We start from the raw sequence: 22,694 nt of genomic DNA, 5'->3' as shown, positions 1-22,694 counted from the left end.
GCCGATCTTGCGAGCCCTCAGTCTCTTGGTTTGCGGTCAATAGAATGTGTAACGAAACTGTAAAATAACCCATTTTTTCAGACGTTTTCGACGGGTTTTTAATGTTCTAACGACAAACACATCTCCTCTGAACCCTGTGGTGAGGTAGGCATTTTCGGTTTCGGCCGAACTCCGAAGATCTCCACGTGGATCACTGCACTATATTAAGACTTGACAGAACCGGAAAGCGCCCAAGAAGTCTCTTGCACCCACCCAGGGTTACTAGTTCTCAGTTGAACGCGACCAGTTTCTTATCATCGCAAAGATTAAAATTAAATAAATAATTTATTATCAAGAAAAAAGTGATCCGCCAACTAAAATGTAAAATCCTGAAAAATTGTACCACACAGTATATCGGCGCAAACTTGAAAGGGGAAGGGGCGGGAAGGAAAAGCCATTCTGGATCTCCACTCTCCCTTTTTCCCTTCTTTTCCGTTTCCTTGTATCGCCTGCCATGCATGTCATGCATGGCCATTTATTCCTAGCGCCAGCATTCTACGCAGGCTATGAGAACAGCGTTACTGTTGAAACTGTAACCCGGCTTAACGCGTCATGGCTGTTGTCATCAGGTAAGTTGAAACGTAATATTACTAAGCTGAAACATCAAAACAGACTATTGCGCGTCGTTAAAATCATTGAGTGTATTGTACAGTCGTTACTTCGACTTACAGAAGATAACATGGGCGACTTTTTTCGTATCGTATTTTTCACCATTCTATCATTTCATCATACGTGGTCAAAAGGTAAGTGATTCATTTATGTCTTAGTAGCCCATAATTTCAAAATAAAGCTCCTGTTATCATGTTTTTAATCCCTCTTTAATTCATTCAACGGGAATGAACTGAGAAGTCTACATTTAACTAAAGCTTCAAAGATACAATGCGCATTGCTGCGGGATGAACCACAATAAGGTTCTGATTTAAGTAGGGAAACGATCGATGTCAGGGATTGTTAGCTTGCCTTTCAACGCAATGTCGTATTAATAAGCGAGCTTCTCTTCGTTGAATTTTCCCATCAGTAGTTTGCGTCGTCGACATTTATCGGAGTCGTTCAATTATCAACGCATAAATTATTTACATGAAGCTTGAAGATTTGAGTTACACGATTCCCATCATAGTTTAAAAATTTTTATGAAAATGAATTTGTCTTGGACTTCCTTCAGCGCAGTAGCTTGCATGCGGTGAACGTGCCAAAATGTCACACTGTCTGGCACATGCTGAAGTACGTCTTAGATTACACTCAAGGAATTACGAATTTCGTAGATCTAGTAAGAGATTGGGACCCAATTTGGTGTGAAAAATGTTGATATTACGTGCACGGAAAGTTTGAACAAATAAAATGAGACAGAATAAAATCAAATAAAATTAAATATTTAACTGCGCTACCCTACCCTCATGTACTGAGCTTCAGTTTTTCCACAAGAAAAAGAAATAAAAACTAAATCTCGCACCCGGTGAAGGGGATTAATCGATGAAGAGGAAAAGTAACTGTGACCAATCTTTGTTAACCAATCTTTGTTAAAGGAACTGTTAACTCATAGGGAGCAAGATCTTAGAACTACAACAATCTTGGTTGCCTGCGTCGCACACACTCGATCTGAACCTTTTGTATAGAGCTATGGACGAACTGTATGCAAATGGTTTAGACGAGTAGTGGAAGGAAGACAAATCGTTCAAGAGTCACATGTTTGCGGTTTTCAATCTGTTACATGCTAGCTGAAAAGATGAAAGATTCAGGCGCTAAGAAGGCCTAGCCGGTGGCCTTCGGTAGATTCTAGAAAAATCAATTCATCGTAATAAGGCGAGAGACAACCGCGAGAAGCAAGATGAGTGGGCTTGGCTTTTTACTAGCCTCCCACCAACTAACCACGTCAAACAAACGAAAATCTCTTCCGCTTCCTTTTATGATATTTTCCAAGGCTAGGACTTCCTCTTTCCATGTACAAAGTTTCAAAGTCATTTAACATTGGGCTTTGCTCATTCATTACATTCTTTACTAACTTTTTAATTTGTTAGCTAAAGTAAACCTCTTGATAATGCAAGTTAAACAGTTATAAGAGATTGGCCTTTTTTGCATGCTGCCATCGTCATTCCTCTTATTCTGAATGTTTGATTTGATGTCAGATGATTGCAACCACCCCCTCGGAATGGGTGAAAAAGACAAGAGAATCCCGGATGAGAGTATTACGTCATCATCCAAGTTAAGCTCGGATCACGCTCCTTCTAACGCAAGATTGGATGGACCGAGAGCCTGGTGCTCCGCTCTAGATGATAACTCGCCTTACATACAGATTCGTTTTGTTAAGGAAAAGTTTATTACTGCAATAGAAACTCAAGGAAGCGCTCCTGATAACAGTTGGTCAACTAAATATGATGTTCATTACTTAAAGAAAGGGAAATGGACACTATACAAAGAGGTAATATGGCTTAGTACTGCATTTTACACTCTGCCCCGGGTATATCTCAAGAATTTGCAATTTTTGTAGTTTACCCATTTCGAGAACGAAACATTTCTGTAGTTTACCAGAACTAGCAGCTTGAAGGAGAAGATAAGAAATTAAAAACATTTCTCATCTCCTGGGCCAAAAGACTGACCCGCAGGACTAGTCACGGGTTTTTGTTCGTTTTAAGGTAAAATTGAACTTTACATAATTCAGTAAAATCCTCACAGGGCTGAACATTCAACAAACAAACAGGTTAAAAAGCAAACCTTTTTTCCCGCCATCATTGCCGCATGATCCAGTACACGTTTGCTACCCGGGAATCGAAGGGCGGAGTATGTACGTTTGGTGCAATTCTTTAATAATAAGTTACTCAAACACTTTGGCTGGCCTGGCGCACAGATGATAAAAGTGTCGCTGTTTATTATTCTTATTCTTATTCTTCTTATTATTATTTCTTTCGTTTCGCAAGAGGATTCACGGTTGTTTAGCTTCTTGCTAAGTCCTCCATCCAAAACTAATGGCAGCGATGGCAAATCTACCCTTTTACTAAGACGGGACTCGTGCAAATTGCGATGAAACTCATGCTCTTTTGGTACGTCCATAAAAACTAACTGATTAACATCTTGCTTTGTAAAATGTGCTACAATTTTGGGCCGGTTTAATCACTTTTAAAAAGAGTCCGTGTAAAGAGAAGGATATCTGCTCTGTTTACATTCACTCTGGCATTCAGAACTTGAAATGTGTGGTAATGAATAATAATGATTCAGGTATTAGCTCATACAAGTGATCAGTCAGTCGTATTTACTCTATTTAGGGGCTTACTGGTAATAGGCACCCTAACAGACTCCAGAAGAACAGCTTCAAAGCGACAGAGCAGTTCAGGACAAGTTCCATTCGTATTTATCCCAAAGAGCCATTTAGAAAGTTTCCAAAACTAACACCTAAAGTACCTTGCCTTCGACTGGAGCTCTACGGATGTACAGCACCAGGTAAATTATCCGATTATTTGTAATTTGTTTGTTATCAAACAATCAGCGTTATTATATTTCCTCGAGTCAGCGACCTTGCTCTCATCAGCGTCTTCCCTTAATAAGAGGTTACTCCTCTTAACTATCAAATACGCCAACCATTCAACAAGCGCCCTGCACGATTTTCAATCCTTTTTTTGTTTGATAAGTCGCTCTTGTCGTTATCTCACTTTTGGGTACAGATTTTCCTGTTCGTTATTAAGAGTTTCCTTCTCGAATAATCGTTACAAACAATACCCAAGTAGGAACCCAGAAGATTGTAAAGCGCAGAAAATTAAACGAACGGCCATTAAGGGGAGTTCATGAGTGTAGTCAAAAAGTTATATTACTGTAGCACTCAAAGCATCTATTTGTATTGAAACGAATCTTTGAAAGCTGGTTCTATGTTGTAGATTGTTGAATAGAATGTTATTCATTATTCTCAGCAATTTGCAAAGATCCTGGAATTCCACAATATGGCGTAAGGCAGGGTAATGATTTTGAACACGGTATAGCAGTGAACTTCACGTGTAATGCCGGATTTACTTTGGTCGGTAGCAAGTCAATCAAGTGTCACAATGGAATTTGGAGCTCAGGTTTACCTCAATGCAAAAGTAAGTTGATTTGAATGGTAATATAGGTTTCTAAACAGTAGGTTTTGCTTTTGTACTCTTTTGCAACTGCATAAAAAATATTATTTTAAATTTTTCAACCCACACCTCGAGGGTGGAAGAAAAAAGTTTAAAAAGAAATAGAAGTGAATTAAAAGAATCAATCACCTAACCCTTCGCCGAAATTTTAAGTTTTAAAATGAGCGGAGCTCCATAGCTAAGGAAATGTGGTAATCTACTCATTCGAGATAATTTGGTAATCACGTGACCGTACATCGACCGCCCAACCGCCCGCCCGACCGTCCGTCCGCACCACAGGCATACCAATGTAAAATAACTCAATCAACAGGTATGGCAACCCAAATACAACTCAAGGTTTTATTTGGAAGGAAATCACATGGCCGCCCAGACTTTTAGAAAGAAAAAACAACAACAAAGTCGTGTCTTTTTCGGCGTTATTTTGATGTTTACACTAGCGTGGATAACAGAGAAACAGCAAGAGCGTGTTATTGAAAACAAAGGAGACGAATTTCGAAGGAAGAAAAACGTGGAAATTGAAAGCGGCGGTGAGAAAATGAGAAATTCTAGTAGCCAGGTGAAATTGAGCGGCAGTGAAAAATAAAAGCGAACATGAACACAGAAAACAAAATATTGGGTAAGTACATACGACAATTCCTCCATAAAAATAATGTGTAACTAGGAAGTTTGACGTTTTAGCCGTACAAAACAGCGTTGCAGTCGTACAAAACAACGGCAAGGGAATACAAAAAAGCGTGCTGTACATGCAAATTTGTTTTTTGCTAATTAGAAGAAAAAGTGTGCTGCGCGTGCGATTTGTTTTTTTGCTAATTAGATCTATTAGTCTTGAAGCCATTTTCATTGTCGTCCCCGTTTAGCATTACGCAATCAATTTTTTTTTTGTTTACATGTATTATTAACCAGAGCTTCGCTTTTAGCCCTGGCTAAATCTATATATTAAGTAATACCGATTTGTCTTTAGCTACTTGCAGGAATCCTGGAGTCCCGCAAAATGGAAGGAGGCGAGGAAATACGTTTATTGATGGCGACTCAGTTGAATTTTCCTGTGATGCAAATTACACATTGATTGGCTCGTCTGTTATCCGCTGCATTAAGGGAGTGTGGAGTTCAACTGTTCCGACTTGCAAAGGTGTTATGAATTGTTATTCTTTTCCGCTCCCCTAAAAACTATCGTAGAACCATCATACTTCTAAGCATGCCAAATAAACAACCGAATCTGAAATCATTCCTTTCGTCAGATGTGGTAACGTTTTCAGCACATCTGAGCGTAACTATCAAACGTTTAACAAGATACAAGCAAAAAGTAGTTTTGGCTGCCATGATGGAGGGCATGGCGGCCAATACAAATCATACTACTTTGTTGAGTGCCATAAAATATGCCTTTTCTCTCAAATTTCGGGTGTAAGATAATTTTTATGCCCTCCGTCAATTTTTGGCATCAGCAAGATTCCAACTTATTGTTTAAAAGGAAGCATTGGTCACGTGACCTCTTAGTGCAGGTGGCCTATTATTCGTTATGTTCCGTCGCAGTGGATCTGAACCAAAGTAGACATCAGCTGTTGTTGTAGATTTTCTTACACCTTTGTGTAAATTTAGTGTGTTACAAATTTCAGATCAGTGATGATAAACTGAGGTATCGGTGTACTCTAACCAGTGTTGTTTATTTTTCTTCCTTTCTTTTAGCTTCTTGTCCAGATCCCGGAGTACCACAAAACGGCCAGAGAATTGGCACGAGTTTTGGGGACGGCAAACACCTTCAGTTTTCTTGTAGTTCAGGTTATTGGTTGGTTGGAAGCCAGCTGATCGTTTGTAATGAAGGCAAATGGAGTAACGACATTCCCACGTGTAAAGGTTAGATTTTCTATCGTGAGAACTCAACGCGTCATGGTAGTGTCTTTTGGAAAGAAGAGATAAAAACTTTGTGTTGTTAAGTTAAGTGATAGAATTAACAAGCACTCTTGAAAGCAGACAGAGTAATACCATATCAAGAAGAAAGACAACATTTTTTTTGTTTTCAATCGTGTGTTTTCTTGTTCTAACTAGTCCCATCACTATTGTTTTGAAGTGATTCAGTTAAGGAACAAGGGTCATTCATTCAATCACAATCCGTAAATCAGAAACTAAAAGATGTTAAATTTGTTCAGTACTGACCATCCTCGGAACTTTCGGAGTCCATGTGATTTCAACGAAATTCTCTTCCAGAATAGTCCGTCATGGTTAGCATCGTTTTAGATTACGCTTTGCAACGTAGATTTCTTTGCATGAAACAATATTCCGCTTAAGCAGAAAGAGGGGTGGAAGGGAAGGGGGCGGGGGGGGGGGGGGTTGAGATACTGCTAAAGGGTTCTCCTTCAGCAGCAGCTTCTCTATAAACCAATTGGTTTGACCAGGAGCCCGGTTTGACAAAACATTGATTGACTGCTAAGCACTACCCATTTCTCTCCTTTAAGGGGTGAATTTCGCTAGAATCTCATTTTTTTAATGCACTGATATTCGCATTCATTTTTGTTTTTTGTTTCATGATGCTAATTGTCGTGCCGCGTTTCTTTCCTACCACCTGTAAACGCTTATAAACGCCTCCGAGAAGACATATTATTTTTTCACGAGCCTGAGTTTGAGATGAATTTACTTTTGTAATTTTTGCCCTTATAATTAACCCTTTTTTTTATCAGCTATGTGTAGAGATCCTGGTATCCCTCGTAATGGGATAAGAATAGGCGATGATTTTGGAGATGGTCAAATGGTAGCTTACCAGTGTGACAGCAATTTTGATCTTTTTGGTTCATCTACGTCGTTTTGTATAGCAGGAGAGTGGAACTCCACAAGACCAACATGTAAAGGTGTGTACGTCGTCATGAAATATTCTTAAAATATATTACCGTAATGTTCTCATAGTAGCAGCCCCGGTTAATTTTGGAATTAGCAGCCTTTGGGACTCGTTACTTTCGGGGTGTCTTTTCTCTCGGGGGAGGGGGAGGGGGAGGGGGGGTCGTTATTTTCGGGGACCAAACACCAGCATCAACAACGTTGGTCTACCGGACTACCGAATGGGTGAATCAGCCGATGTAGAGGAAATCGAATTCTTCTCTGACTCAGGGGCGAGGAAAGCTAAACTCAGTGCTTAAATAGTCCATGAAAAAAAAAAGCGTTTTATAGTCAGGAGCCCTCAGGGTGATGGGCTCCTGTTAATGTGCAGTATACAGAAGTTTCAGTTTTAACTTGAAGAAACGTTCCTGTTCTTGATATGAACTTTATATCAGTGTAGTTTTTGCATTGTGCAATCTGTGAACTGACGTCAACGACGAATGATAGTTTCAGGCATGTCATATTTTCCTTATTGTAAAGTGCCTTTTAGTGATAAAGTTATAAATGCACGAAGATATAAGTATTGTAGGTACATTAAAAATTTGACTATGGATTGCAATTGGAAAACATTAAAGGCATAAGACTCGGTATACTTATAACTGAAAAAACTTAGTCTCGATATACTTTTTTGGGGACTCGCTACTTTTGGGGGGGTCGCAACTTTCGAGGGCTCGCTATTTTCGGGATTTATTAGAAGTCAGAAACTTTTGACGTTTCGGGGGGTCACCACTATGGGAACTTTACGGTATTGTGAAAATTTGCCTCTTATACAAAGGAAGGAGTAATCAGAGTAACTTCAACTGAAACAACTGAAACTTTCATGTTGGTGTTCATATTTATAGCTTCCTGCTCTGATCCTGGTGTGCCTAAACATGGCCAGAGGATTGGTTCTAACTTTGGACATGGCAATAAGGTCACATTTGTGTGTCCTCCTCAGTACAGCCTGGAGGGAAGCCATTCTATGACATGTCATGATGGAAAATGGACCTCTACCCTTCCTGTTTGTAAAGGTATTTTGAGGTGAAAAGGAAAAGACATTCGAGAAGAACGCTAATTGTTCCTTTTTAAACAGATACAGTGAAGGCATAAACAAAGGACGTAACTTAGCTTTTCAAACTACCCGACCAGCCTTAACTGTAGCCAAACTTTAAAACTTCTCTATTTCACATTTGTGAAACAGAGAACACCTTTTCTGTGTTAGAAGGCTGTAATTGGATTGATAGAGCTTATAAAAAAGATATTTTTAATCACATCAAATCTGCAGGTTTCTATGCTCGGAATTCCCTATCTGTGTGGGAAAAAGCGATCTGCTGAAATTGACAGCAACATTTCCATCATTAAAAAACATTTTTGTGCACCATTAAAGTTATAATAATATATAAAGTAAGTCAATATCTGAAAGATTAAGCTATTATCTCTTTTTACTTTCCTAACTTTCTTTACTTCCTTTAACAGATTATGTTTTAGACGACAAGAATTTATTAACCTTTCTTTCTATCTTAGCATCCTGTAAGGACCCAGGCAGACCTAAAAACGGCGTCAGGCATGGAAACGAGTTTGGTCACAATAAACGCATTTCATTCTCTTGTCAGCCGGCCTTCCAAATGACCGGAAGTTCCGCTGCTGTTTGTATCAATGGAGAATGGAGTGCATCTGTTCCTCGCTGCATTGGTACTGATGCGTTGTTTTGCTTATTATGTATTGTTTTACTGATACTGAAGAATAACTGTGTCTGCTTACTATACTAATGATTTTTTTAGCTATCTGTCCTGATCCTGGGGTCCCTTCTAATGGAAGTAGGATAGGGGACAACTTTCTTGATGGTCAAACTGTGGCTTTTAGGTGTGATCAAGGTCACACCCTTATTGGCTCTCAAGTATTACGATGCGTGGCAGGAAAATGGAATGGAGTTTCGCCAAAGTGTAGAGGTATAATTTTTGCTCTAGAAGGAAAGCTTGGCAAGCAAATTTTTGTCTTGCTTCTCTTAATGTTTTAATGGTAGCGCCCGGCAACTATTTTTCTTAATTTTCTTGGTATTCCTTCCTTTAAAGCCTCGTGTCCGAACCCAGTTGTTCCGTCCAACGGTCGTGTTCTTAATTCAAGGCCTGGTCTTAGTCGCCATGGCGACAGGGTTAAGTACGCTTGTAACTCTGGTTTCAGACTTGAAGGCACTTCCGCCATAAGGTGTAACAATGGAAAGTGGAAACCATCCGCTCCCTTGTGCAAAGGTATGAAGGTGATTATTTCATCTACGAAATAAACACGTATGTCGATCTTATATAGAGGATATCACATGGCCCCGCGGAGATACGAAATTTCTCTTCGAGTGTTGAAAAATATTTCACGAGTTAGCGCAGCCAATGAGTAACATTTTTTCAACAGGAGAAGAGAAATTTCGTATCTCCAAGCGGCCATGTAATATTCTATTTATTATATAAACACCAATGAACTATCAAACCATTTCACTAATAGTTGTTTGGTGTGAAAGGCGTGATTTATTATGTAGCCATAGAAACGGTGATATTTTCACATGTGAAGATATCACGCTTTCGCGCGAAAGCTCACCTGGTATTTCATTGGTGTTTATATAATAAAGATTGTTTTGCGCCAGAGAAAAGAGGTTACAGATGCATAAACTTTTGATGGTTTCTTGACCTTTTTATGCCAGAAGAACAATTAAGCGTTGATTTCCTGTTTTTGCCAAAGATAGGTCGGCTGAAGGAGATTACCGTATTTCCTCGAATAATAACCGGGGGCGATTATTATAATTTTCGCACAAAAAGGGAGCGTTGTTTGAGGGAAGGCGGTAATTTTAAACAATGCTCACTGAACTGAATTTTTTGTTTTATTATCCCATTAAATCAAAAACGATCATTTCAAATATACTGAACATGGGCTTTTAATAATCAAAATTTGGTTCCTTGATTAATTTTCAATGTCAATATCCAGCGTCAGAGATTGAATCCTCACTGATCAGTTTCGCTGAATCAGACTCCACTTCAACTTGACATGGAGAGGATAAAAGAAAGAGAAGGTGGCTAGAGGGCTGAGGGGAAGGTGATTATTCCAGAGAGTAGATTATTTTAAATATTTCCATCTAAGGGGGGTGATTATTAATCGAGGGACGACTATTATTCGAGGAAATACAATAAACCGAAAAATCTTCTTGGAGGAAACAAAGAAACAAAGGGAAAACTGAAAACCAACTTGTTTTCTTTCTTTTAGATGTAAACGAATGTATAGAAGGTCTGTCAAACTGTCATGCCAACGCTAACTGCAAGAATACTGCTGGCTCATTCACTTGTAAATGTAAAACGGGTTGGGCCGGAAGTGGCAGGATCTGCTCAAGTAAGACCGTAATTTCGATTGAGATTTACATGTATAGTAACCTTCACTATATCGGGTAGATGTAAATGATGGTTCTACTCTGGTTCTTGTTTGTGCGTCCTTTCTGTATGTGTTGTAGTTTTTAGACAATTTAGCTATGAGTCTGGGAGTTAATGACGAACAGTCTCATATTATCCCTTCATTTACTAAGTAAGGCTGTCTTTAGCTGATACCAAGGCTAACAGATCCATAGTTGATGCTTATCCAGGGACACGTTTCATATAACGCGAAGAGCTCGAGAATCGTGGGGTGACGTCGACGACCTTAAACTTTCGTAGAGTACCCAAAGCATTGACGCACGCTTAGGATGACTTGCACTTGTTATTATGAGATTGCATGTTATCTCCCAATGCATGTTAATATTTTGTTGGGATTTAATTTTGTTGTGATAAAAATTTAATTATTCTTTGTTCTCGTTCATGGAAATATTGTAATATGAATATTACTCTAAAGAATGGCATAGTAGAGACTCCGGCAGATGGTAATGTTTCGCTGAGTCTTTCAAGTTCCTTCAATTTGTTCCAGAATTGTGTCAGGACCCTGGAATTCCACCAAACGGGGCCCGGAGAGGAAATGATTTTCGAGATGGGAAGCGGCTCAGTTTTACTTGCAATAATGGTTATACCTTGATCGGGAGTCGAGCAATAACCTGCTCGGAAGGAAAGTGGAATTCAGCAATTCCGCAGTGCAAAAGTAAGTTAAAAGAATAAATAAATGCAGGGAAAATCATCGCAGTTGAAGGCGCTGCTTATACACCTCCAAAGAGAAAGCCTGAAAAAATTCAGGCTTGCCGGCATTCCAACCCTGACTTCTGATGCAACGCTATAACCAATTAAGCTAACAAGTCAACTGGGAACTGGTCATTAAATTGTTGGTTCGTAAAATACCGGAACCTAAAAATGAAGATGAAAGCTAATTTGGTGAGAGCGCTTCACCGGTATAAAAGTGGTCAGAGTTTCGTGTTATTGTTGTTGTTTGCAAAAAATTCCGTTGATTAAAGCTAGAAGTATTATATAACGTATCATTCGTGTTTGGAGAGTGAAATATTTTGTGACTATTAAATTTATTTAGAGACTTGCGCTGATCCTGGAGCTCTACAAAACGGTCGTAGAATTGGCAGTGATTTCCGTCATGGCAAAACAGTAAAGTTTCTTTGTCAATCTCGTTTTACGCTGAGAGGGGCTAGGAGCATTACTTGCAATGATGGAAGATGGAGCGGTAAAATTCCCGTATGTACAGGTATAGTTTATATGAGCTTGAGTGTTGTGTACATAAAACGTCAGAAGTTACTTATCGCGTAACTTGAAATAATTTATATATATTTATATAGACGTTGCGCTTGAAGAAATGATGCTTTCGATAAACAAGAAATTGTCAGCCAAAACGTCCTTTTTTGTCGGCTATTTCTTCGTTTTGAACCTCGTGAACGTAGATAATTGAATTTTTTTTGGATTTTTATCCTCTCTTGTTCATAGACAGTGTAAAATCACCACTACGAACTAATTAAGCCCCAGCGCCCGCTTTGTTTTTAGATTCTCCTCCTTTCGCTCCTGGCACCAGCTTACATATCAGTGATGGGCAAACAGGTCTCATAAAGAGTTAATTTTCACCTTAGAAAGTTGACATTATCCTCCTCGACCAGCACTTTTCTGCGATTCATATAACTTTCAGTCGATGCTTTTCCTGAGCAATTAGCACATAGACGTTATTTTCATTATTACTTTTTAGCAATCTGCAACGACCCTGGAACTCCTCAAAACGGAGTAAAGCATGGTAGAAATTTCGAATCTGGCTCAACGGTGAACTTTACGTGCAATGCTGGATACACGTTGGTTGGTAGCAAAACAATTGAGTGTCGCAGTGGACGTTGGAGCTCAAATTCACCACATTGCAAAAGTAAGTTATGGTTTCACTATGACTCTAAAAAATCAAAATTTCAAGTTTCCAGTTTATTATTATTTCAGGTAGCTAGGCTTATCTAGGCAGGTCAGTCTCACAAGTTTTAATATTGCAGATTTCAAAAATAGTTTAAAAGAGGGATTAACAAATTAACAGTTTTGCAAAACGGAGAGAAAAAGGAGAACTTAATAAAAGGAGAAAAAATGAAATAATTATGATATGATAGGTATCTAGATATATGTATAGAAGTTAATACTTTTTAATATTAGGCATGATTTTGTCATTAATACACACTCATGTTAGTCTGGTCTTTATGTCAGTAAAAAGAACAACGCCCATTTTTCCCTTACTGTGCTAACTGCACAAGTGCATGTGAGTGCAAGAATCTACACAGTTTCATGTTGGCAGGCATGCATTTTATATCAGTTGATGTAGTTAAACGCGGTGTTTAACCGCGATTCTAATCCGTATAGCCTTTTCTTCCTTCACAGAGACTTGCAGTGATCCTGGAGCACCACTAAACGGACTCAGAATTGGTAGTAACTTCAGTCATGGAAAGACGGTTAACTTTCTCTGCCCGCACGGCTTCACGTTGCGCGGTGTGAGTAGCATAACCTGCATTGACGGAGGATGGAGTGGTAAAAAACCCGTATGCTCAGGTGACCAACGGCGATTTGTAGATAAAACATTTTAGTTAAAGAGATTGCTTCTTTGTCTTATCCTCAACTAGCTTATTTTAGTCATTAGATAGATTTATTTGATTTAATATGTGTTTTGTTTAAATTTGAGTATGTTTTAATCGATAGTTACTTTAATTCTCATTTTTCACTTTGTTAAGTGCCTAGATCGTCTTCTTCTTCTTATTTTTATTCATTGGAATGCGAGGAAATATATACGTATTAATTAAGTAAAAGAAGACATAGACGACTTAATGATTTGCGTTGTTTTGTTTTCAGCAAATTGTAAAGATCCTGGTATTCCAAAACACGGTGAAAGGAAAGGCAACAGTTTTGACCATGGCAAAACATTGAGCTTTTCATGTAACGTTGGATACACTTTGGTTGGTGACAAGATTATTGAGTGCCGGGAAGGGATTTGGAGCGCACAGTCACCGCTTTGTAAAAGTAAGTTATTAAGAAAGAAAGATATGCATTATTTGCCCTTACACTAGATAATTGCACAAGGGCATAAAAAATGATTTGCAGATTAAACCTGTTGACTCATGGGACCAGTATTAAAAGCCTCCATTTTTATGATCAGGCTACATGTCGCTTGTTCCTGATCTTGAAGTTTATCTGCATGCGAACGCTAATTGACTTTGTTTACTTTAGGAGCCCGAAAAAGTATTTTTTCTTAACTTCGCAGAAACGTGCAGTGATCCTGGAGCTCCACAAAACAGTGGCCGAATTGGTAGTGATCTCAGGCATGGAAAGACTATTAAATTTCTCTGCCTACACGGCTTTACGTTGCGCGGTGTGAGTAGCATAACCTGTAATGACGGAAAATGGAGCAGTGAAAACCCCGTATGCTCAGGTAACCAAAGGCGATTTGCGGTTTAAACAACGAACTAAAAGATTGCTAGGTTTGCTTGTTCTTTTTCTTTTTTTCCATTCCTGAAAAAAAGTTGCAGCCCTATGTATCGTTATTGTTATAAATTCGCTCGTCGTTAATCGTATTTCGAAAAGCGCAAAGGAAGAAGGGGGATGGAGATGGGGACTAGAAAGGCGCGCAAACACTCGATGAGCGAGACATAAAAACTATCATGAAAATTATATAGTGGGTCATGCAATACATTAAAGTCTTAATCCTATGTGACACGGAATTTTATAGTTGAAATAGCCCGCGTGATAATTTGATATAATACGATAACATATTGATAGATTGAGCTGAAAAAAACTTTAATGCAAGGCAAACTACAAATAATTGCATAAGACCAAAAAAGGTAATTTAGGGCCTGTTTACATAGAGGTAGGGGACCCCAGGTAGGTGAGGTAACCCGCTTAGGTCGGGTAACCCGCATGTTCATAAAATCTCTTATGTTGAGCACGTTTACATGATAGGTGGGGTGACCAGACATATGTTACTTCACCTATCTGGGGTTCCCCACCTCCATGTAAACAGGTCCTTAATAACAGACTAGAAAATTTCTCAATGCGCGAATTAAATGGAAAAATGTATTTTTCCTGTTGTAAGCAAGTTGTAAGGATCCTGGTATTCCAGAACACGGTGGAAGGAAAGGTAGCAGTTTTGACCATGGCAAAACATTGAGCTTTTCATGTAATATTGGATACACTTTGGTTGGTGCCCAGACTATCGAATGCCGTGAGGGAATTTGGAGCGCACAGTTGCCGCTTTGCAAGAGTAAGTTTTCTTTAACTTCTAATCTCAAAGACGGAGCTTATTTCTTACACTAGCTATTTGCACAAGAGCATATTCAAGAATGGTGTCCTCAGTTACAGAATAATTAACGTGAAGTTGTGGGCTCTCTCTTAAATTAATGGTTGTAATTATCGTTATGCCGCGTTTCCAACTTCACAGAGCGTTGCACTAATCCAGGAGCTCCACAAAACGGTCATAGAAGTGGCAGTGATTTCAGACATGGAAAAAAGGTCACCTTTACATGCCAACGTGGTTTTACATTACGTGGCATTAGTAGCATTACGTGCAATGACGGGACATGGAATGGAAACGTTCCCGTATGTAGAGGTAAGAGAGGCATGAGTGACTCTAGTCTACATAATTATAATTGTACCTTTACAAGTTCGTTTTGCTGTTGGTTATTCACGGAATTGTTTTTCTCGTTGACAACTGAAATTGTACCCATAACTTTACTTAAATGAAACATGTATTACAGAGGTTTCGTTTTTGACAATAATTGATTTAACTATATTACGTAGTCATTCGAACTAATGCCGAAAAAAGAATCGTGTTGCCTTAACCGACGCTTGCTCGTTCATGACGTAGGTGATGACATGGATGACTTGTAATCTTTAAATCATAGTATGTGTAATGTTTCACTTACTTTAATGGTTACTATCAGAATGTCTTTTGATGGCTAATCGAGAAATTGTAACCGATTTCTTTCATGTTGTTTTATCAGTTCATGTAATGGTCTTTTTCACACCTGCATATAACGCTGTATGCTTTACAGTTTGACCTTCAATTGTCTTTGTTTCAGCTGTCTGCAAAATTCCTTCAATCCTGAAAAACGGAGCTATATCAACTGACAACTTTGACAATGAAGGCATTATAGAGCTGTCTTGTCGCCACGGATACAAATTAAGCGGATCGCGCGTGTTGCAATGTATCAGTGGCCAATGGAATGATAGCCTACCACAATGTCTTAAAGGTAAAATATCAACTTTATTTGGTCAGCAAATTGACACCAAAAATAATATTATATGAATCTTAACCACTCTCGTCCTCAGCTAGAATTGGACCTACATCAGTTCAATTATGGCGCAAAGAATTAGTAACAATGCGTTTTATGTATTGGAGTCTTTACTATATAGAAAAAAATAGTTTATAAAAATTGTTTGATGGTTTGTAGCTATTTGTGGCAGCATTTGCTATCATTTGTTTTTCTGGGGTGAAAGATTCTTTGTTTTAGTAGAATAAAGTGGTTATGCCTCTAAGTCGAACATGTCTACCGTCTGAAGACAAACGATTCTTATTGTTGCTGATAACGAAAATACAACGCATTATATTATTATGAGGTGTTTATGATTTTAGATACTTGTCCCAGTCCCCCTACAACTGCGCACGGTTCACACAATGGTAATGATTTCACCAGTGGCACAAGCGTGACGTACTCGTGCAACAAACAATATGTTCTGGAAGGTTCTGCTGTCATCCGATGTGTGCATAGACAGTGGATTGGACAAGTACCAGTATGCAAAGGTATTGATTTTTAGGCATTAAAGGGGCTGTGTCTCGTGGATACTGCTCTTTTGGGTTAATCCTGTGCTTAAGTCATTACTTAGTGTCTTTACTCATACACAAGCACAAACCACAATAACGTTTTGGTGATTTCCTCTGATATAACATTAAAACGTATTTTTTTTCAAATTTTCTGTCTATGTCCATCCGCTCATCAGTAGAAGCACATGATAGGAGACAGATTCAACGTGTAGTAGTCGTAAAAAGCAAAACAGGTCCATGATTTTTTGGAATTCAATTCAGTGACGAGGAGAAACGCTTTAGCTTAGTAAAATGGTAGCAAATAGCATGGCACAGTCCGTTTTAGATAATAATTCAACTGAATAATATTTATATGATATACCGCTGCTTTCTCGGTGGTATACTTTATTCCTGGTAACCCTTAGCAAATATTGTCAGCAGGATCATTTCTTTAATGTTCTCTTTCAGCCCCTTGCCAGGCCCCAAAAGTACCAGCTAATGGCTTTGTGTTTGGTGATAACCTGCAACATCATAGTAATGTACAGTTCTGGTGTGCTAAAGGCTTTGTTTTGCGCGGTTCATCTATCATCCAGTGTAAGGATGGGCAGTGGGATGCTCCATTCCCTGTCTGTGAAGCCGGTAATTGTGCTCATCAAAATCTTTTAATTACATTCACATTTTTTAAAGAATGTTTCTGGCTATGTAATCTTACCGCATTTACTCAAATAAGCATCGACCTTGAATAAGCGCCGCATTAGGGACAAAAAAGTTTAGTAGTACCTGCCCCGAATTCTGTCAGTTAAATACGGAAAATTAAAATGTCGTAGTTACAACAATTCTTTGTCGCGTCCAACTTTGAAATAACCGCCCCCACCCCTCCTGTTGCAAATAATTATCATAAGCACCGTGGCGCTTATCTAAGTAAATACGGTATGCGTCATATACCTTTGTCTGTCATTGCGCAATACAGACACATATTTTGAATTCTATATGACAAAGAAACTTCCGATGACTTAGTTACGTTTTTTGCGGACTTATGGTAGGACGGATGAAACTTTAACTCAAGTAGTTTAAGCCCTGAGACTAAGGGGTTTATCTGTGGAAAATGAATTATTGACTATAACTTCGGCGTAAATGATAAAGCTGAATTAAATTTTGGCACACATAAAGAACTCATTGTGATAAACATTTTAAATAATAGATATTTTGTTAATAAGTTACGTGATATGTCTCGTGACCATCTTCCTAAAAATCGTAAGAATTAGAAATCAGGTTAAAACCGTGAGAATAGTAATTTTTGGTAGTTTAAATGAAAAATAACACATAAATAAGCACTTTGCATGATATTAGCCACAAGATTTGCTTTAATTGTTGAAAGAAGTTGAAAAAACATGTATTTTTACCCAAAAATGGCTTGACCACCTGCTATTTATGACATCATAACTCGTAACCATAGCAACTGCCCATCACTGAACATGCCTCAAAGTGTGCGCAAGGGATGAACAAACAGCCACTGAAATCGTAAGGTGCTGATGTTTTATCCTCTAGAAAAAGACTCAGAAAAACCTTGGAGTTAGGGTGGCATCCACCCTCCCCCCCCCCCCACCCCCCTTGTACGTCCTAGGGCTAACATGGCCAACATAGCTTAATAACTTGTCAGTCCAGAGTGTCCGTCAGTCAGCAACAATACACCTGTAGCTAGGTAGGTGAGGAACCCATCAAACTGAGCCTCTATCTCCATTACTTTCTTGAGTCAGCCCTTTCCAGAGTAGATTTAAAAATAGCACGGCTTGTGTCCCGCGAAAAGTGTCATATTTCCGTGAGGGCTCCTGGTAGGTAGATAAGAATTTCAGAAATGGCGGATGATACCAGCAGTTTCAAGCGAAGGGTTTCACCGTTGAAGAACTTTGTAAGGAAGGACTAATGAGAATCAACTGAAATATCAGATTGTATACGTTACGCGCCTTGAGACTTACATTAGCAGCCTACAGACTCTTAGTAATGCTTTGAATGAAAAAATGAATGAAAAAAAACCGTATTTTTAGCATGTCTCCCCATTCTCGCTCTCTGTTTTCAGCCTCGTTCCAGACCTTTTGTTTGACTGCTCGCGCGTACTTGAATACGCAAAAATACGGACTGTTTTGCAGTCTATGTGAAAACCAACAATAAATATTTTGCAGTTAATATATCTAAAACTTGAAACTTAAGATCATACATTACTACGAAGTGCATAATTTACAATTTTTACAGAGATCAGTGTCAAAAATGTTGGACAGTTAGGCCTTGCGAATGAGAAGTTTAAATTGTTTTAGGGATGAGATTTTTCTTGCTACAGATGAAAGTTTGTTCCATAGTTTAGTCCCTGTATAGTGAGGGGAGTGCTTTCCAAATGTAACAGTCGAAAATCGGGGGAGAATAAAGTCAGCGTTTCTAATATAGGGTGAGGTGCTTAGTGTGAATAAGTCATAGATTCTCTGTGCTAGAAGTTTAAACTTTACTTTGTACATGAGGATTAAAATGTCTTGTATACGTCTGTTGTATAACGAGGGTAAGGTGTCTTTTACTAGCAGTTTTTCATAACCAGATTGTTTGTCATTGAATATCGCCCCAAGTCTTCTTTCTTGAATGCGCTCCAGTTTCCTCCTGTCAATTTCTCTACAAGCGTGCGAGGTTGAATGGCAATAGGTTAGATGAGGAAGTATGGCCGCTTTGTACAGATGTAGCTTCGCGGCTGTTGGTATAAGGTAAGCAAGGCTGTTGCTTTGGGCCTGGCAAACAAAACAGGATTAATTTTTCTTTTGTATTTCAGGTCCATCACCTGATTCCTGTCGAAAGCCTCCGGTTCCTCCTAATGCAGTTGTGGTACCTTTGCAAACTCAAAGACAATGGTTCAATGATAATGAAAGAGTGTATTACAAATGTATCTCTGGCTATTCGCTGTCAGGGTTCTCTATCAGGCGTTGTAACAAAGGAGTATGGTCTCGCCTTTCTTTCAGTTGCAATGGTTGGTACTGAATATGTTATTCTTTCTGACTGCTACAAATAAAACGTAACTTATAAGGGGCGGCCTGGCCCTAGTAAGGACATTTCACTTGGGGCAAACTAAACAAAAGCCATAAATTCCTACTTCAGTCACCGCCCTTGTGACATGTTATACTTTCGAATTAGAAATGAATTCGTCCTCGCACTTAATATTGGCACCTACTTTTTCCGTCTTTCATAACAAAATATGGGCTCTCCACTATGTCGATCTTAGCATCTTAGCAGAGTAGAGAACACGCTTCACATAATACCACGATTCCCTCCGTAACTCGGAGCGCGCGTCTGGTATCTGGTATGTCATAGGTTCGATTCCAGACGGCGACTCAAGATTTGCTTTCTTTACTTTTTTTGCCCACGCCCGTGGCATAAACGATCATTATATCCTTTTCAATCAGCTCCTGCCTTAAAACACATCCTCTTGTTGTCCTTAGGGTCGGTCGACTGTATATAAACTTATGCTAGGTAATTTGATTGCCCTCCACCATCATCTGTTCTATGTTCCATTGTCACTAAGGGAAACGTTTGCCAACGTTGACCAAATGTGTAATTTCAAACCCTGCCATGATCACAAAATATAACTTGGCGGTATGATCACTTTCAGCTTACTCATACAGACAGTGATAACAACCAGACATTGTCTGGAGCTCAGTTCGTCTAACAATTATACTGCCTGAGGTCTAACAAGGCCAAAACAGCTTGCCATGACTTACATTTTACCGATAAGATGCCTGTGTGCACGCTTAATATACATTTTTATAACCTAATATTAATGGAGCTCCCAGGTTTCCTACTATTTATCACTATTTAGCAGTTTTTGTTAACTCCGTTGTATGACGTTCTAGAATTCACTTTTTTCAGTGAAAAATAAAATGACTTCATGTTTTTGTTTTATTTCTAGCAATATCATGTGGACATCCGGGAGTTCCTGTTCACGGTAAAATCAATAGTTACGTGTTCTCCTATAATAGCTCTGTGGAATACTCTTGTAACCCGGGTTACGCCATCGTTGGACAGAAGAAGCGTGTTTGTCAAGCTAACCAGACCTGGACTGGATCATTACCTCGGTGCATACGTAAGTTGTTTGCCTTAACGTTGACTTTTAGACGACAAAACGTGGGCAGCCCTCAATCACCTGTCAGATTTAGAGCCTTTAAACGGACACCCTCGAGAGAGAAAAGAAAAGTGTGAAGATAAAGAAATAGGGAGCCCTGCACAGCGTCTGTTTTGTTAAAAATTGTGTTGAAAATAAATTTGGTTGTTTCAGCAACGCTGCCTTTACCAGAAAAAAGTACAGTATGTTACGATTTAGTGTGCGCACGCAAGACAGGTAAAAGCGGAATTTTGATTGACTCCAGTCGGCGGTAAGGTGTCTTATAGACAGTGGTACAAAGAGATCGGGGGGCGGGGGGGGGGGGGGGTGGATGGAGTCCCTGGAGTCGCTGCTGGAGGACTGTGACGTCAACAAAAACGGTCGTCATCTTGGCTGCCATCTTGGATTTTACCAAGAATTAGAAATCAGAATTACATCACCAGCCGACAGTCTCTCCGTGATGCTTTGAATGAAAAAATGAATGAAAACTTTATTAACGTGCCTAAAAAAATAGCTGTGGGGAAAAGTCCATCTTGTAATTGAGGACACAAACTAACACTATCTAAAATAGACAAATAAAATAAATAAATAAATTACCTTATAAATATTTTGCAGTTTATATATCTAAAACTTGAAACTTAAGATTATACATTACTACGAAGTGCATGTTTTACAATTTTTACAGTGATCAGTGTCAAGAATGTTGTACAGATCGGCCTTGCGAATGAGAAGTTTAAATTGTTTTAGGGATGAGATTTTTCTTGCTACAGATGAAAGTTTGTTCCATAGTTTAGTCCCTGTATAGTGAGGGGAGTGCTTTGCAAAAGTAACAGTCGAAAATCGGGGGAGAATAAAGTCAGCGTTTCTAATATAGGGTGAGGTGCTTAGTGTGAATAAGTCATAGATTCTCTGTGCTTGAAGTTTAAACTTTACTTTGTACATGAGGATTAAAATGTCTTGTATACGTCTGTTGTATAACGAGGGTAAGGTGTCTTTTACTAGCAGTTCTTCATAACCAGATTGTTTGTCATTGAATATCACCCCAAGTCTTCTTTCTTGAATGCGCTCCAGTTTCCTCCTGTCAATTTCTCTACAAGCGTGCGAGGTTGAATGGCAATAGGTTAGATGAGGAAGTATGGCCGCTTTGTACAGATGTAGCTTCGCGGCTGTTGGTATAAGGTAAGCAAGGCTGTTGCTTTGGGCCTGGCAAACAAAACAGGATTAATTTTTCTTTTGTATTTCAGGTCCATCACCTGATTCCTGTCGAAAGCCTCCGGTTCCTCCTAATGCAGTTGTGGTACCTTTGCAAACTCAAAGACAATGGTTCAATGATAATGAAAGAGTGTATTACAAATGTATCTCTGGCTATTCGCTGTCAGGGTTCTCTATCAGGCGTTGTAACAAAGGAGTATGGTCTCGCCTTTCTTTCAGTTGCAATGGTTGGTACTGAATATGTTATTCTTTCTGACTGCTACAAATAAAACGTAACTTATAAGGGGCGGCCTGGCCCTAGTAAGGACATTTCACTTGGGGCAAACTAAACAAAAGCCATAAATTCCTACTTCAGTCACCGCCCTTGTGACATGTTATACTATTGCCCTCCACCATCATCTGTTCTATGTTCCATTGTCACTAAGGGAAACGTTTGCCAACGTTGACCAAATGTGTAATTTTAAACCCTGCCATAGTCACAAAATATAACTTGGCGGTGTGATCACTTTCAGCTTACTCATACAGACAGTGATAACAACCAGACATTGTCTGGAGCTCAGTTCGTCTAACAATTATACTGCCTGAGGTCTAACAAGGCCAAAACAGCTTGCCATGACTGACATTTTACCGATATAAGATGCCTGTGTGCACGCTTAATATACATTTTCATAACCTAAATGGAGCTCCCAGGTTTCCCCAATATCAACAATAATTTAGCAATTTTTGTTAACTCCATTCTATATATAACGTTCTAGAATTCACTTTTTACAGTGAAAAAAAAATGACTGCATGTTTTGTGTTTTATTTCTAGCAATATCATGTGGACGTCCGGGAGTTCCTGTTCACGGTAAAATCAATAGTTACGTTTTCTCCTATAATAGCTCTGTGGAATACTCTTGTAACCCGGGTTACACCATTGTTGGACCGAAGAAGCGTGTTTGTCAAGCTAACCAGACCTGGACTGGATCTTTACCTCGGTGCATACGTAAGTTGTTTGCCTTAACGTTCACATCAGTTTAGACAACAAACGTGGGCAGCGCTCATTCACCTGTCTGACGCAGAGCCCTTACACGAACACCCTCGAGAAAGCAAAAGAAGAATGAAGATAAAGAAATAGGGAGCCCTGTACAGCGTCTGTTTTGTTCAAATTTGTGTTGAAA

The 22,694-nt window shown here is 39.1% G+C and overlaps 1 protein-coding gene across 6 annotated transcripts; it reads left to right on the top strand.

The window, feature by feature from the left end:
• Positions 1-647: 647 nt before the first annotated feature.
• On the top strand, positions 648-22,569 carry LOC140938732 (sushi, von Willebrand factor type A, EGF and pentraxin domain-containing protein 1-like). 6 transcript variants are annotated; one of them, XM_073388241.1, is made up of 27 exons: positions 648-782; positions 2,163-2,455; positions 3,297-3,471; positions 3,936-4,103; positions 5,101-5,268; positions 5,823-5,990; positions 6,812-6,979; positions 7,847-8,014; positions 8,508-8,675; positions 8,765-8,932; positions 9,056-9,232; positions 10,230-10,352; positions 10,917-11,084; positions 11,463-11,630; positions 12,120-12,287; positions 12,782-12,949; positions 13,247-13,414; positions 13,656-13,823; positions 14,484-14,651; positions 14,829-14,996; positions 15,469-15,639; positions 16,023-16,190; positions 16,659-16,829; positions 19,000-19,194; positions 20,131-20,304; positions 21,567-21,761; positions 22,346-22,569. In XM_073388241.1, the coding sequence occupies exons 1-27, from the start codon at positions 719-721 to the stop codon at positions 22,552-22,554; spliced, it is 4,635 nt and encodes a 1,544-aa protein (XP_073244342.1). In that variant the 5' UTR covers positions 648-718; the 3' UTR covers positions 22,555-22,569. The 6 variants fall into 6 exon arrangements, with proteins under 6 accessions (XP_073244342.1, XP_073244343.1, XP_073244344.1 ...); XM_073388242.1 differs by lacking the exon at positions 11,463-11,630; XM_073388243.1 differs by lacking the exon at positions 13,656-13,823.
• Positions 22,570-22,694: the final 125 nt, after the last annotated feature.

This window comes from Porites lutea, chromosome 5, assembly GCF_958299795.1.
Source record: "Porites lutea chromosome 5, jaPorLute2.1, whole genome shotgun sequence".
Lineage (NCBI taxonomy): Eukaryota > Metazoa > Cnidaria > Anthozoa > Scleractinia > Poritidae > Porites > Porites lutea.
This window is presented reverse-complemented; position numbering and strand designations above follow the sequence as displayed.